The 15196-nt window shown below is 40.6% G+C and overlaps 2 protein-coding genes across 2 annotated transcripts in view; both read right to left on the reverse strand.

The window, feature by feature from the left end:
- LOC102300364 (ral GTPase-activating protein subunit beta) overlaps nt 1–3110 on the reverse strand; it is a 21225-nt gene extending 18115 nt beyond the window's left edge. The window contains exons 1-5 of the mRNA XM_014339695.2: nt 2870–3110; nt 1911–2087; nt 1146–1348; nt 515–681; nt 237–411 (exon numbers count right to left, since the gene is read on the reverse strand). Coding sequence (XP_014195181.2) covers nt 237–411; nt 515–681; nt 1146–1348; nt 1911–2066 — 701 coding nt within the window. The 5' untranslated portion in view covers nt 2067–2087; nt 2870–3110. The remainder of the gene's footprint in view (nt 1–236; nt 412–514; nt 682–1145; nt 1349–1910; nt 2088–2869) is intronic.
- Nucleotides 3111–5760: 2650 nt separating this feature from the next.
- rrp36 (ribosomal RNA processing 36) overlaps nt 5761–15196 on the reverse strand; it is an 11539-nt gene continuing 2103 nt past the window's right edge. Inside the window, exons 2-8 of the mRNA XM_005941236.2 lie at nt 14447–14795; nt 11139–11271; nt 10987–11053; nt 10786–10890; nt 8052–8129; nt 6561–6678; nt 5761–6229 (exon numbers count right to left, since the gene is read on the reverse strand). Of these exons, the coding sequence (XP_005941298.1) occupies nt 6078–6229; nt 6561–6678; nt 8052–8129; nt 10786–10890; nt 10987–11053; nt 11139–11271; nt 14447–14762 (969 nt within the window). The 5' untranslated portion in view covers nt 14763–14795 and the 3' untranslated portion in view covers nt 5761–6077. The remainder of the gene's footprint in view (nt 6230–6560; nt 6679–8051; nt 8130–10785; nt 10891–10986; nt 11054–11138; nt 11272–14446; nt 14796–15196) is intronic.

Here is a 15196-nt window from a genome sequence, read left to right on the forward strand (position 1 = left end):
TATCTATCTATCTATCTATCTATCTATCTATCTATCTATCTATCTATCTATCTATCTATCTATCTATCTATCTATCTATCTATCTATCTAGTAGATAGTAACAACATAGCACCAATAATCCAACAAACAAACAATACAATATAGTTCCCCAACAACAACAATAAAAACATCTCCCCATGAGTATTTTGTGGCTGCTGCTGGACAGAACTCAGTTACAGTTTGTGATGTTTCTGAACCTGGAAGTTAAGGCTGCAACAACTCTGCACCACTGTTCCACAACTGCAGGCTGATGTCTCCAGCTGCTCAACATCTGTCTGCATGTCTGCCATAGTGAACGAGATGGAAAACATCGAGAGCAAGACAGCAGCCACACTTCAAGGAGCACTGCCATCAACATGTCTGATACACCACCTACAGAAATACAAGGACAGGTGAAGAAAGACCGGTGAGACGCAGACAGGAGAAATGGACAGGAGAGACAAATAAAGCTACAGGGGGTTAGGATAACTATCACCTGCAGCAGTTGCTGGAGACAGCATGGCATGGTTGATGCGAAGCAAGAAGTGCAACAGAGTCTCCCAGGTGTCTCTACTCATCATGGTACTCTCTTTAGCCAGTACTTGGACAGCACACAGAACCTGCTGATAGAGAGACAGGTAGACCAGATTTACCTGGTCAGACCTGAGTGGAGAGTCAAGAAGAGAAGAGTTCAGAAAAAAACAGTAACAAGTACAACCACATTGATCTGCATGACACCACACTAATGGCTAGTCGTTGGATATGATTAATAGAGGAATTTTATCTTTAATAATCACCGTCTCAACTGGTTTTGGTCTGGTAGGTGTCACTAAATAGAACAGCTTTGTGCAACATAAGGCAGAAGAAACATCAACTATATCAATCTGACCTGACCGATATTCATCAGCCAGTAAAATAAGTATTGATAACTGTTAACACGTATAACATGTTGTTATAACCACATGAATACAATATATGGCTTAACTGGACTCAAAGAAGGGCTGAGTAGCATCTAAAAACATCAGGTATTCAAAACTAACAAGGTCCTTAAAGGTCAATGGTTCCTTAGTGGATCCCTGTATGGGATCAGTAAATCAGGGTAATCAGGTCTAGGAAAGATTGTCTACCTGGGCGAGAACAGATTGAACAGGTGTCGGAGGATCTTCTGGACATACAGGTTGGGGTCTCTGCTGATTGGTGGAGGAGTGGAGTCTCTTGGGGAAACCAGGGCCATTAGCCAATCAGTGTAGATGTCCACGCAGAGTTTGACTGTATCTCCTTCTAGTGGGAGAGTGAGGCCATAACACAAGACCTCCATTGTCCACTTTACCTGCATATTCAGATTATCATTATTATTATTATGTTTCTGTCCTCAGTGATTAGGATTGAGATTAAGATTCAGATGTTTCTTTTGTATTTTTATGATGTGGTTTGTGTTACCTGCACAAGAAAATAAACTTGTTACATTCAGTTTTATTTATGTGGGTTAAATCACAATAACAGTCACCTCATGAGTACTCCAGTGAAGCTAAGAGAGCTGTACAGAGGTTCGGAAGTTACATATACTGTCATAGATACGACTTATGTTTCAAGGAAAATTTACATGCCAAACAGAAAAAGAAGTCCAGACCTGTCATCCACTGAAAATATTTGGTGAACTATTAAACAAAAAAATACAACAAAGGAGGCCTTTGTATCTAGGTTTTAATGATTGGTAAAAGGCTACATTCTCTGTTTATTAATATTTTACACAGCCCCTCTACATTCTTGTTAATAGGGTCTGACTGTATCCAACTTGCTTTGCAGTAAACTGGTCTGGGCTTCATTCTTCACTTCCTGCTGTGTTGTCTACCCCCACTGTGTGTTTGGCTTTAGTTAGAGGTCACACTCACCTGTTTGTCTGTACATAGCAAGCTACGGGTGCCAGGGTTTCCAAGGCCAGCTCCCAGGGGTTTCACCACAGCAACAGCAATATCTCTGCCTACAGAAGGCGGGAAACAGCTGAGCACGCTCACTTGACCCCGCCCACCAGACAGTGATTGGTCCATGGTTGGAAATTCAGAGCTCAACTGCATAACAGACACGCAGAGGTTCTTATCGTGTGAACTGCTTAAGAGGCCCTTGGCATGGCAGTTAAAGTGTAGCTGCAGCTACATTAAAACTGTCAGATGTGAGAACAGGTAAACAGATATCAGCAGCTGTAATCTTCCCTTTTTGCATTTTGTGTACATGTTTATTCTGCAGTCTTTCTAAAGTTCACATGAAGTTGGAAAATCTTTCATCTTTGATGCCTTGTTGTCAGTTTAACACATTTACACTCACAACTGAATTGCAACATGAATCTCTAACATGTGAGCCTGAAAGTGTTCAGCTCACGGATAAAATTATCTAAACTATTATAAGGTACAATTACGCTAATGCAATCTGAGGTTAATGTCATACAGTACAATACAATTTGTTATACAATCTATAAATTCAACTGATACAGGATAAAGTGGTTGTTTGTTCTTTTGAGTTGATGTAATTTTAAAATATCTCTTCACAGTGTCCATATACAGTCCTTCTCTTAAGAAGAATAGACAGTGGTTAGATGGAGAGAGAAAAGCAGATAATAAAAGAAAGTGAAGGACACAAAGTAAATTGAAGAATAAGATGTGCTGTTGGAAGACATTTGATCACTAAGATCAGGGTGTTTAAATAAAAATAAATAAATAAAGTTAAGTAAATAAATAAGTCCAGCTTGTATTGAAATAGTACTGCAGTAAATATACTTCCAGAGAAATGAAATACTGATTACAAGACAGTTCAACATTTCTAACAGCAGATTCCACATGAAACTGAAGTATCATACCTGCACAGGTGAGTCCAGCTGAATGGTTTGCAAGTGAAATTCTTCGCTACCACCTGCTGACACCAACAGTGAAATCAAATCAGTTACTCTAAGGCAAAACTTTAAGCTTCAAGTCACCTTCTGCTGCTGCCTTCAGGGTCAGTTAGGAAATGTGACATTTCAGTCAGAACCGGTTTAACTAGAGGTGTACCTCTTGAGCTGTTATTGCCAGACTGCAGCAAAGCACGGTGTGCAGAGACAGTTTTTAGCTTACATTAAACAGATGGATTTAGTATCAACATGTAGGACCTTCCTGATAGGTTGGTGTCATGTAATGACTCTGTTTGTTTTACTGAAAAAGCTCCATGTGTTAGAGTCCAAACCAGTAATTATCTACTGCTATTCATTCAGATGCTGCTCTCAGCAGTAGTTGGTTGCTCAAAATGTTCCCTAAGAACATCTTGATGCTCAATCATCCAGGTAAGGAAATTCCAAAAAGTTGATTCTGTTCATCTGGTCGTAGCGTTTTCAGTGGGAGAGACATTTAGTCACTCATCCAAGTGACTTCTTCAGTCTCAGCTGACTGCAGGTTTCCCCAACCTTATATACAGTACCTTTTCACAATGACTGAAACTAGCGCTACTGAATGAACAATGGGCTGTGAGGTCAGTTGCTTGAACATTAACTGTCATGACCATTGATCAACAGCCACTGATTAACAACCACTGATCAAAGACCATGAGTTGGGGAATGGCTGCAATCACAGCATTGTAAGATGGTGAAAGATGTACCCTTAGGCCCCCTCCTCGATTTAGAGATGGTCTTTCCCTTTTCACATTAATGGCCTCCTCTTTCAATTATGACGTTGAAAGAGTGTCCACTGGCCTGTAGGTGTAAATAGATTGTGGAGTCCTGGCCTGATGTTAGCTCTTCTGTTTTGTGCCACTGGCTTCGCCAGAGGTTGTTTAGTTTCACCGATGTATAAATAAGGTAATATAGATCTTTATTGTCATTGTTACCAGAACAATGAAACAAACAAAATATATAAAAATATCTACAGGTACAGTGTAAGGAGTAGGATCAGTGCAGTATAAAGTGTGATGTGATTGGTTGTATTGCACTTTGAGTAAGGGGTAGGAATGCTGGTTGCTATTGTACAGTTATATAATAGAGGTATAAAATCACAGCAATTCTCCAGGCACTTAACGGTGTACAATATATAACTCTATTTGTGTGGAGGGACCCGATCTTTGGAGTGGATACATTTTTGGCGCAGCGTGTTTTGGGGTTTAAAAGCCGCAGAGAGAGAATGGGTCTCAGCTGTTCTGATACTTATGAGACATAAGGGATCACTGAGGGTTTTCGCTTAGGCAGCAGTTGTCCTTTTTTCCTGGATCGGCTGGAGCTTTCTTTAGGCGCCTTCCCAGCTTTGACAAATGTCCAGCTGGGATAGCTACATTTAATCAGGGCCTTCTTGATGTGATGTTCTTCTGCTTCCCTGGCCATTGTGTCTGTTGGGATGTGTTCGCTCTGTGTTGGAGCATCCTGATGACACCCAGTTTCTGCTCCTGTGGATGATGAGAGTCAAACCTTAAATACTGATCCGTATGCATAGGTTTCCGGTACACATCAGCTTTTAGATGTCCCCCATTACTGATGTAAATCTCAGAGTCTAAGAAGGCTAACCTGTCATTTTTCACATCCTCCCTGGTGGAGTTAATGTGATCAGTGAATTGTGGTATGTTCTAACATTTGATTTTCACTCATCCATATACCTGAACCAATAGCTTGGTGGTGTTCCAGGGTAGGATAACCAAGCCCTCTTTTCCATTTCTTCCATTACAGTTTGGCCACAGTGGGTGAAACTGGGGAACCCATGGCACAGCCATGTTTCTGCCTGTAGTACTGACCTTTGTGTGTGAAATTTACAAAAGAAGGTTAGGGATGAAAAATCTGACTATTTTACCCCCCAAAACAAAATGTAATCATAGTTCTGGGGATGTGAATTCTGTTCATCCATCCATCCATTCGCTACCGCTTTTTCCTTTTCAGGGTCGCGGGGGGCGCTGGAGCCAATCCCAGCTGTCGTAGAGCGAGAGGCGGGGTACACCCTGGACAGGTCGCCAGTCTGTCACAGGGCTAACACACAAGGACAGACAACCATTCATACTCACATTCACACCTAGTGACAATTTGGATTTTCCAATTAACCTATCCCCACAAATTCCCCCACAAACAGAAACACTTTCTAGACACAAATAACTGTTTCTGCATCAAATTAATATCATCTAAATACATTACAGATGAGAGGAACTGATAACTAGCTCCAAGTGTTACCATTTTATTAGCCACCAGCCACTAGCTTAATAACAGATAGCCAGTATGGGCTACAAACAGTTCAGTGACTGACACGAGCGTGTGCCTTGGACAGGTTCACATTTAAACAGGTCAATATTTCAATGTTGTTGAAACCGGGCTTCACGAGGATGTCAGTTAGTAAGATGCTTCACCAAGTTTTTTTCCCACTATTGTTCATGTGTTCAGCAATTATTATGGGAGGGAGGGGGCTATTTGTCTAACTGTGTGCACCAGTGTCCTGCCAACTTGTTTGGCAGCTGGTGGAAGCAGAGTTGGCATTATTGCAAATGAGTATCTAGCCAAACGGTTAACCCTGCTCAGAACATATACGACCTACTGTACTCACATACATATAAAATACAGTTGTTTTAAGAATTCTGAAGTCAATAGGTACTGCAAGTATCAGTTCTCATCCCTAATTGAACCATGATGCAGCGAAATGCACGATATTTTCACTGCATAAAAAAGGCTATTAGAGTGCAGGAAAAGGACATTCTTCATTTTTAAAAGCACTTTCTACTCAAAAATTAAACAATGAACAAATGAAGATCAAAGACACTTAAATACATCACTTTATTGATTATTAACAAGTACAGGTTTTATAGATTTGACACAATGATACAATGTCCTGCGTTTGATAGCTCAAGTATCAATGGAGGAAAGAAAGTTCAGATATCTGAACATAAATGCACTGAAAGCATTATCAAATAATAGCGACTAAGTCAGAGTCCCCAGCAGCTTCGCCAGCTGAGACGCTCAGCTCCAGCAACTTGTTTAGACCCCGGGGATGCCTGCCAGACTGATGCATGAAGGGTTTTCTATCAGAAGAATCTTTTAAATGATTTGACAGTTTTTAATGACACTTGACGCCTTAGACAGCCTTCTTGCTCTGCAGCTGTTTGGGCAGCTTTCTGCGGTCCTTCATGGCGTTCCTCTTCCTCTTCTTGCTCAGGAAGTTGTCCAGTTTGCTGCTCTTCTTCAGCTCTTGGTATTTTTCAGCCAGCTGCAGCCTTTTCATGTCAGCTAGAATCAAGAATAATTGAAAGAACAGTTATTAAAACTTCCACTACCTTCACAGATACTGTCACTGTTTATTTTTTACAGAAATGAAAAAAAAAATCAATTCTTATCAACGTTTCTTTTTTCATGATTGCCATCTTAAATCAGAATCAGAATACTTTAATAATCCCTAAGGAAATAGTCTAAGTCACAGTTGGGACCACAGGTCAGTGTATTCCTAATGTCAGTCCCAGTGTGAATAAATGGGAAGGAATGCTGGGGCCAAATACTTAGTGAATCAATAGATGTGCACATTGAAAATAGGCATTCTGAGATCTAGTGATGATCTTCTTACATTTCTTGAAGAAGAATGGTTTTCCACCCTCGCTGGCTCTCTCTCTCTGCTGTCTCTTGAACTGCAGCTCTCTCTCTCTCTGCTGCTCTTTGCTCTTCCTTGCTTGGTCTTGGTTTTCCTGCACAAAGTCAAAATTGACATTAAAAAGACCTCTGACAAATAGAACCATGCAAAGTAATTGTAATTGTTTCCATTTATTGTTGCTGCCGCACACACACACACACACACACACGCACACACACACGCACACAGGCGCGCGCACACACACACAATAACCCATACAAAGAACAAAAAACACACCCCTGAAAATAGCCAGTTACACAGACTGGAGTGAAAATCACTGGAAAAAGCAGCAAATGTTTAAAGAAAAACTTTGAGAGCCTGGAGAACTGTTGCATGCAAACAGAATATTGATGCTGGCCAATGTGATGTTTGATGACCTCATGCAATGCATTACTATAACATGTAAAGTCAAAGTCAAATTTATTTATATAGCACATTTAAAACAACAACTGTTGACCAACATTTAAGACAAAAGAGATAAAACATAGGAAGACATGATAAAAATTTAAGGAAGAAGAATAAAATGAGAAGATCTGGATAAGAAATAATACAAGGAATAAAAGTGGGTTCAGGTTTCAGGTTTTGAAAGTGTCCAATATTGAGGAGGTCTTGAAATGAAGGGGACGTTTGTTCCACAATTTAGGAGCAGTCACAGCAAACAGAGGTCTCCTCTGTGCTTTAATCTTGACCTCAGGGCAGCTAGGAGCATTTGATCTGCAGACAGTGATCTTGCAGGAATGTACCAGTTTAAAAGATAAGAAAGGTATGAGGGTGCTAACCTCTGCAACATGCAAAAATGAATAATAAAATCTTAAAATCAATTCGAAAACTAACTGACAGCCAGTGTAAGGATGCCAGTATGGGAGATATGTGCTCTCGCTTGCGTGTGGCAGTTAGTAACCGTGCTGCAGCGGTTTTGATTTTATTTTGTTAAATTGCAAAGTACTTTTACACATACTGCTGAAAATGCTGTTTGCCAACTACAAGCAACAGATTGCTTGCTGGTGCAGCCCTTTAAGAGGTCTGTAGCAACAAGAGGTTGATGATACATGCTCCTTATATTGCACCTGCTCCTTTGCATGGTACATATAACTGGCATATATCTGGTAGATACTTATGTTACTATGTATATTCCCTGTGTGTAGTTAGCTCTATAAGTCTACTTTTTGGCTTCTCTTTTTTTCTTATTCTAAAGGAATCTACACGCTGCTAACGGAGAGATGCCAAACTGTGTTTCACTGTTCTTGTAACAATAAAGATCTATTCTACTCTATTCTCTTCTATGATTTCATAAATCAACAAACTGAAATGCTTTTCAAGGAAGATGCTTAAATTGTAAAACTATTAATGCGTTTCTAGTTTTTCTTGATAAAAACAAAAAAACTAAACTGAATAATTAAAAGTGAATGAAAGGCAGCAAAGACTCACCATCCTCTTCAAAAGGAACTGCAGTTTCTCCTTCGTCTGGCTGTTTTTCTTTATTCTCTTCAGCTTTTTCTGAACAATCTGCAAATAACGAAAATGGTACCACTGTTACTCTTCTCACACTAACTGAAACAAACAAGTAGGGATGGGTACCAGTGTCCGGTGCCATGATGGCACCGGTTCTGACATAAACGGTAGTAACCAGACCGAAAAGCAGCGCACATTTCGGTGCTTTATTTCGGTGCTTTTTTTTCCTGAGCTGTGATACACTTTAGATTCTAGCCAATCATTTTACGTTTCCGAGGATAGTAGGCGGGGCCAGGTACGTACGTTCTTTTAGAGCAGAGCTACAGATTAAAAATGTCCAAGGCGAAGCGGTCAAAGTCTGGCTGTACTTCACAGCAAAAGATGCAAACTCAGCAGCAACAAGTGCTTTAAGCTGATACTGTGATACTGTCAAAGGAGGTAACACCAAGAATCCGATGAAACACCTGGCGACGCATAGCGTTTTTTTAAAAGCCGAGAAATGCGCCGTATTTGATAGCTTGCTGCGAGACCTCACACCGAGCACATCTACTGCGGGTGTGGTGCCTGTTATCGGACCCGGAGTTAGCAACATCCCCCAAAAACCCGAAGAGGAGAGTCCTGGCCCCTAGCCCTGCCAGTGTAGCAGAAATGATGAGGATGATGATGCAGCAGCAGCCGTTCTTCTCTGCGTGAGTAGCTTAATGTTGTTCGTGTGTAATTTACGTTGAGTAGGCTAACCACGTTATTACTAGGGCTGGGCCATATTATACCGTTCACGGTAATACCGGTATAATGTTAGGCAACGATAGGAAAATGAAATATCGCGATAGAATGGGAGTAAAACGCGCATGCGCAGTGCCTTTGTTTTCATACGCACATGGCCGATTGTTGAGTGAAACAGATGAACCAGAATTGGTTTGTAAAAATGGTGCAACTTCAGTGATGTGGAACTGGTTTGGTGTTTGTCCGTCAGATACACAACAAAGCACATTTTTTTGCAGAACATGCAAGCGGCCGTCGTTATTGTCGTATTTGTCGGACTAAGATGCTCTTAAATCTGGGAGTAATCTGGGTCCTAAACTCCGTATTTTCAGGTCAAACAACACTGCAGCATCACTGAGAGTTAAAAACTGTCTAAATTCTTTCATCTTTAATAAAACGATCAGCATTGCTGCTTTACCAGGTGTAACTATAAAGTTTAACTTCCAGGCATCCATGAAAACAAAAGTTATTACATTTAACGGAGTTAGAAGTTAGCAGGAAGCTAGCGGAAGTTAGCTCGCTAGTTTCGCTAGTTACCTAAGCATGATATAGCATGTTCTGACTGAGAGATTTCTGAAAAAAATCAAACGTACAGCTCTGCTATCACTTCCAACATAAATGAAGACAGGAAACTAAACAGCAGTGACGTTTGTAGGGTTACTGAAGTTGGGCTAGCTGGTATATAATGATGTGCTACGTGATCGCTAGCGACACAGCTATGTTAGCATAACATAAACAGTGAAGCTGGAGGACGAACACTAACACTTTTCCACTTATAAAAGTTAACGTGAAGGTTCTTCATGGTTAGAGACAAATGCAATCGCATGGCAGGATGCTGTAAACGGACCAAACTTCAGTCAGGAGAACAACTGAGATAATCCATCCACAATACGAGGTTAGTCATTAATATACTGCAACAACATGGGAATAGAGCAGCTGCCAGAGAATTCAACATTAATGAATCAATGGTACAGAAGTGGAGGAAGCAAGAAGAATGAGTTTAATAAAGTTTGATTTATCTGACTGCTTTGTTTCGCTTAATGTGCCTTATAATCCCGTGCACCTTATGGTCCGAAAAATACGTACTGCACACTGCAGTTTAATGTTGCAAAGCACCTCTTTTTAACTTCAGTGGATATTATACATGGTTATGCTCAGGATATGTCAGCCCATTTCTACTGGAAATGCCTTTTGGTTAAACTTTCAGCAAGGAATTTGCATTTGCACTGTTACATTTTTATAAAGCTTTAATGTACATAAAAACCAGCTTCTTGTTTAAGTGAAAATAAATGGAAGGTTGTCTTTTTGCGCTAGTAATGTTGTGGAGTTGTATTTTGTCTCGCATCAATTATATCGTCAGTTATATCGTTATCGCAAATTTTCAAATATATATCGTGATAAATATTTTTGGCCATATCGCCCTGCTCTAGTTATTACATTAATGCATGTAAGGTGAACTAGCAAACATCATCATAGCTACATGCGGCTGTCTTCTTGTTTGATGGCAGATACTCCCTTCACCCTGGCCAAAAAGGCTAAAATGACCAAAGAAAAAGTGGAAAACAGTTAAACATGAGAGGTTTTTGGACAAAGTTTGTGTTTTTTCCATTGTTTAAGCACTGCTTCCAGCCAAGAGTGATACCATATATGCCCCATAGCTGCAGAAAAGGCTAACATTGTTATCTTTTTACAAAAAAACAGCTGAACATGAGAGGTTTTTGGACCAATTTTGTGTTCTCCATTCTTTAAGCACCGGTTCGAGCACCGTTTAAGCACCGGCACCGTTTCAAAAGTACCGATTTGGCACCGGTATCGGATAAAACCTAAACGATACCCATCCCTACAAACAAGTTTTACAACTGTTATCATCTTAGATTTTTCAGCCTACAGTTAAAAATGTCTTTTTTGTTTCTCTTTACATTCAGCACATTGTCGTTCATTTTCTCACCTCCTTCTCTTTGTGTCGGATGTCATTAATGAACTTATAGGTCTTCTCAAAAATCTCTGGTTTGTATTCTCCAGACAAGTCATCAAATCGAGGATCTCTCAGCGTCTGGAGGACAGAACAAAAACCAAATCTGTATATGCCATCTGTATATACATGAGTGCTTGTGCATTGAACTCAACACTGGAGATTTTCTCCACTCACTGGTTTCTTGACGGGGATGACCTGTCGGAGGAATGGTGCTGGTTTCTTGGCTGAGAGTTCCACTGGCCTGAAATCACAAGCAGACCGTAAAGCCCTGCAGGATTTAGATGAGGAAAGTCTAACAGTTGTCTAAGCAGGCCGAGAACGTTCACCTGTTCTTGTTTAGTCGTTTCTTCTTGCTGGACTCGTGACTCCTGTTGCTGCCATAGGCGACCGTGTTGTAAACTTTGGTTCCCACCTGGTTCTGCAGTTTTACAATGTTCTCAAATGACATGTTGGACAGCTCTGGAAGGGTTGAAGAAGACAGAAGGGGTTTTTTTGCCAGAGAGACACTGCAATTAGTTATTGCAATTATACATTCAGCACTATATTGGGTTTGTGGCAGAAAAAGAAAACAAACGGGGGGGAAAAGCATACAGCAGCTGGAACACAAAAATATGAAAACGCACAGATACATAAATCAACAATCTGTGTTTGTGTGTGTCTGTCATGAAATGTACTTGAAAATGAGGGTGGGAACCCCATGCTGGTCAAAATCCTATTTGTCAGGGCAGTTAAATGAGGAGCACCACAACAGGTGGTGGCCAGTGAGAACACGAGACGAAAAGCACTGTGTTTGCTAGTTAATTCGCCTGCACTGAAAGTCAGGCTGCACGATTAATCGTTAGAAAATCGCGATCTCGATTCATACTTATGTGCGATCTCATTTCCAAATGACAACGATTTAAAAAAAAAAAAAAAGACGACGACGATTGTACCGCATTTTGATCCGGGACGTACTCTGCATGAAAACAAGCGCTCACTCTTCCTGCTCAACAAATGACAAGGGCGGAGCCTTATACCACGTGATACAGAAGCTGTGCCGTGTGATGCTAAAATTAGCAGGGAAAAAACAACGGAGAGCACGTCAGGGATGACGAGAAAGTGACAGGAGAAAATCCGTCCCGGTCAACCACCCAAACATCAATAACGGGAACCTTATACAGCGCTAGAGCAGGGCGATATGGCCAAAAGTATTTATCACGATATATATTTGAAAATTTGCGATAACGATATAACTGACGATATAATTGATGCGAGACAAAATACAACTCCACAACATTACTAGCGCAAAAAGACAACCTTCCATTTATTTTCACTTAAACAAGAAGCTGGTTTTTATGTACATTAAAGCTTTATAAAAATGTAACAGTGCAAATGCAAATTCCTTGCTGAAAGTTTAACCAAAAGGCATTTCCAGTAGAAATGGGCTGACATATCCTGAGCATAACCATGTATAATATCCACTGAAGTTAAAAAGAGGTGCTTTGCAACATTAAACTGCAGTGTGCAGTACGTATTTTTCGGACCATAAGGTGCACGGGATTATAAGGCACATTAAGCGAAACAAAGCAGTCAGATAAATCAAACTTTATTAAACTCATTCTTCTTGCTTCCTCCACTTCTGTACCATTGATTCATTAATGTTGAATTCTCTGGCAGCTGCTCTATTCCCATGTTGTTGCAGTATATTAATGACTAACCTCGTATTGTGGATGGATTATCTCAGTTGTTCTCCTGACTGAAGTTTGGTCCGTTTACAGCATCCTGCCATGCGATTGCATTTGTCTCTACCTATCAGGAACTTTAACGTTAACTTTTATAAGTGGAAAAGTGTTAGTGTTCGTCCTCCAGCTTCACTGTTTATGTTATGCTAACATAGCTGTGTCGCTAGCGATTACGTAGCACATCATTATATACCAGCTAGCCCAACTTCAGTAACCCTACAAACGTCACTGCTGTTTAGTTTCCTGTCTTCATTTATGTTGGAAGTGATAGCAGAGCTGTACGTTTGATTTTTTTCAGAAATCTCTCAGTCAGAACATGCTATATCATGCTTAGGTAACTAGCGAAACTAGCGAGCTAACTTCCGCTAGCTTCCTGCTAACTTCTAACTCCGTTAAATGTAATAACTTTTGTTTTCATGGATGCCTGGAAGTTAAACTTCATAGTTACACCTGGTAAAGCAGCAATGCTGATCGTTTTATTAAAGATGAAAGAATTTAGACAGTTTTTAACTCTCTAGTGATGCTGCAGTGTTGTTTGACCTGAAGCATACGGAGTTTAGGACCCAGATTACTCCCAGATTTAAGAGCATCTTAGTCCGACAAATACGACAATAACGAACGGCCGCTTGCATGTTCTGCAAAAAAATGTGCTTTGTCGTGTATCTGACGGACAAACACCAAACCAGTTCCACATCACTGAAGTTGCACCATTTTTACAAACCAATTCTGGTTCATCTGTTTCACTCAACAATCGGCCATGTGCGTATGAAAACAAAGGCACTGCGCATGCGCGTTTTACTCATCATTCTATCGCGATATTTCATTTTCCTATCGTTGCCTAACATTATACCGGTATTACCGTGAACGGTATAATATGGCCCAGCCCTATACAGCGCTTCCCTATACACGTCGAACTCCCGCAGGCACAAAGAAATTACGGAGGCTATCACTTATCACCTGACAAAGATATGGCTCCCATCAACACTGTGCAAAACGAGGGATTTAGGAAAATGATCAACACCCTAGACAAACGCTACACAGTGCCGTCCCGCAACTATTTTTCTATTGTTGCACTACCTGCTCTATACACGCAGCGTCGAGCAACGGTGGAGACGGAATTTCAAGCAGTACAACATTTTGCGGCAACAACAAAACGTGAGACATTTGTTGTTTTTATGTTTATTTATTGTTTTTATGTTCAGTCTCAACTGTTACGAAGTTGATGTGCAGTTAATAAGTGCAATAAATATTTATACTGGAAAAGAAAATCGTGAGAGAATCGTGATCTCAATTCTAAGCCAAAAAATCGTGATTCTCATTTTATGCAAAATCGTGCAGCCCTAACTGAAAGCATGCTCTGATTGTAGGTGGCTAAGAAAAAAACAAAATAACAACAACAAATGGATGTTAAAAAATTCCATGGTTCACTAGGGCTGTTCGATATAACGATATATATCGGATGACGATATAAAAACGTCTATCGTTTCATTTTATGCTATCGTTTGTTTCGTGGTGTCGCAAAATAAACTGTTTACGGCAATACCCGAGATTCACAGAATTTACAGAAAATGTTACATTTTTGTGATTTATATCGTTATCGGGACGATGGAATTCTTATATCGGGATATGAGATTTTGGTCATATCGCACAGCCCTAGTTTACACTTCCTAACTGAACAGAATAATATCCTCAACATACATACAAACACACTTTTGTGGCCAATCGCACAAACAGGGCTTACGTCAGCACTTAAAGGTAACGTGGTTGTAATTATAGCTGCACCACCCATACTCAACTAGCTGTCCTGCTACGACATTTATACCCACTTTACAAATGGCAGATGTAACCTGCAGGTCACGCTTCACCAGTTTGGCATCGTAATGTTCATATTCTTGAGCTGCAGACACACTCACCCTTTCTGATGTCTTCTTTTGTTTGGACTTCATTGCTGCCACCAGCATCTTCTGGGTCATCATCACTGTTGCCATCCTCTTCATCTCCCTCTTGTTCTTCATCATTATCAGATTCCATCTCATCACTGCTATCTGATCGTTCCTCATCTTCATCAGTCTTTTCCTCTCCTATTTTGTAGCACTGATCTTCCTCCTCAGTCCCTTTTCTCTCAGTAATCAGTGCAAAGTTCCTCTCCACATCAGACGACTCCTCATCGCTGCTGCTTTCTAACCCTTTCTTCTTTGAGCTCGGCAGCTGTTTCTGCTTCTTCTTCATCTTTGTTTATGAGGTTGTAGTAGACGCAGAGAGCTACCGGAAACAAAACAAATATGAACTATTTTACGTGGTGCTGAGTTTGTCATAATTATTCAACCCTACAAAGAAAAAAGCGTTCTTAGGCTACGTTCACACTGCAGGCGAAAGCGCATCAAATCCGATTTTTCTGACCCTCCGACCCATATCCGATCATGGTGTGACAGTGTGAACGGCACAAATCCGATATTTTCAAATCCGATCTGGGTCACTTTCGTATGTGGTACTGAATCCGATACATATCTGACGTTTTAGAAAGTGACTGCTGTTTGAACGGTCATGTCGCTTAAATCCATCTTTTACGTCACCGACACAAGACAGACGCCAATTATCAGCGCCGGAGAAGACATGGTGAACGCTTCCTGGCCATCCAGTGTAGATGTCAGTGAAACTGTTGG

The sequence above is a fragment of the Haplochromis burtoni genome, unplaced genomic scaffold, assembly GCF_018398535.1.
Source record: "Haplochromis burtoni strain Fernald_Lab_line unplaced genomic scaffold, NCSU_Asbu1 Contig_303, whole genome shotgun sequence".
Taxonomy (NCBI): Eukaryota; Metazoa; Chordata; class Actinopteri; order Cichliformes; family Cichlidae; genus Haplochromis; species Haplochromis burtoni.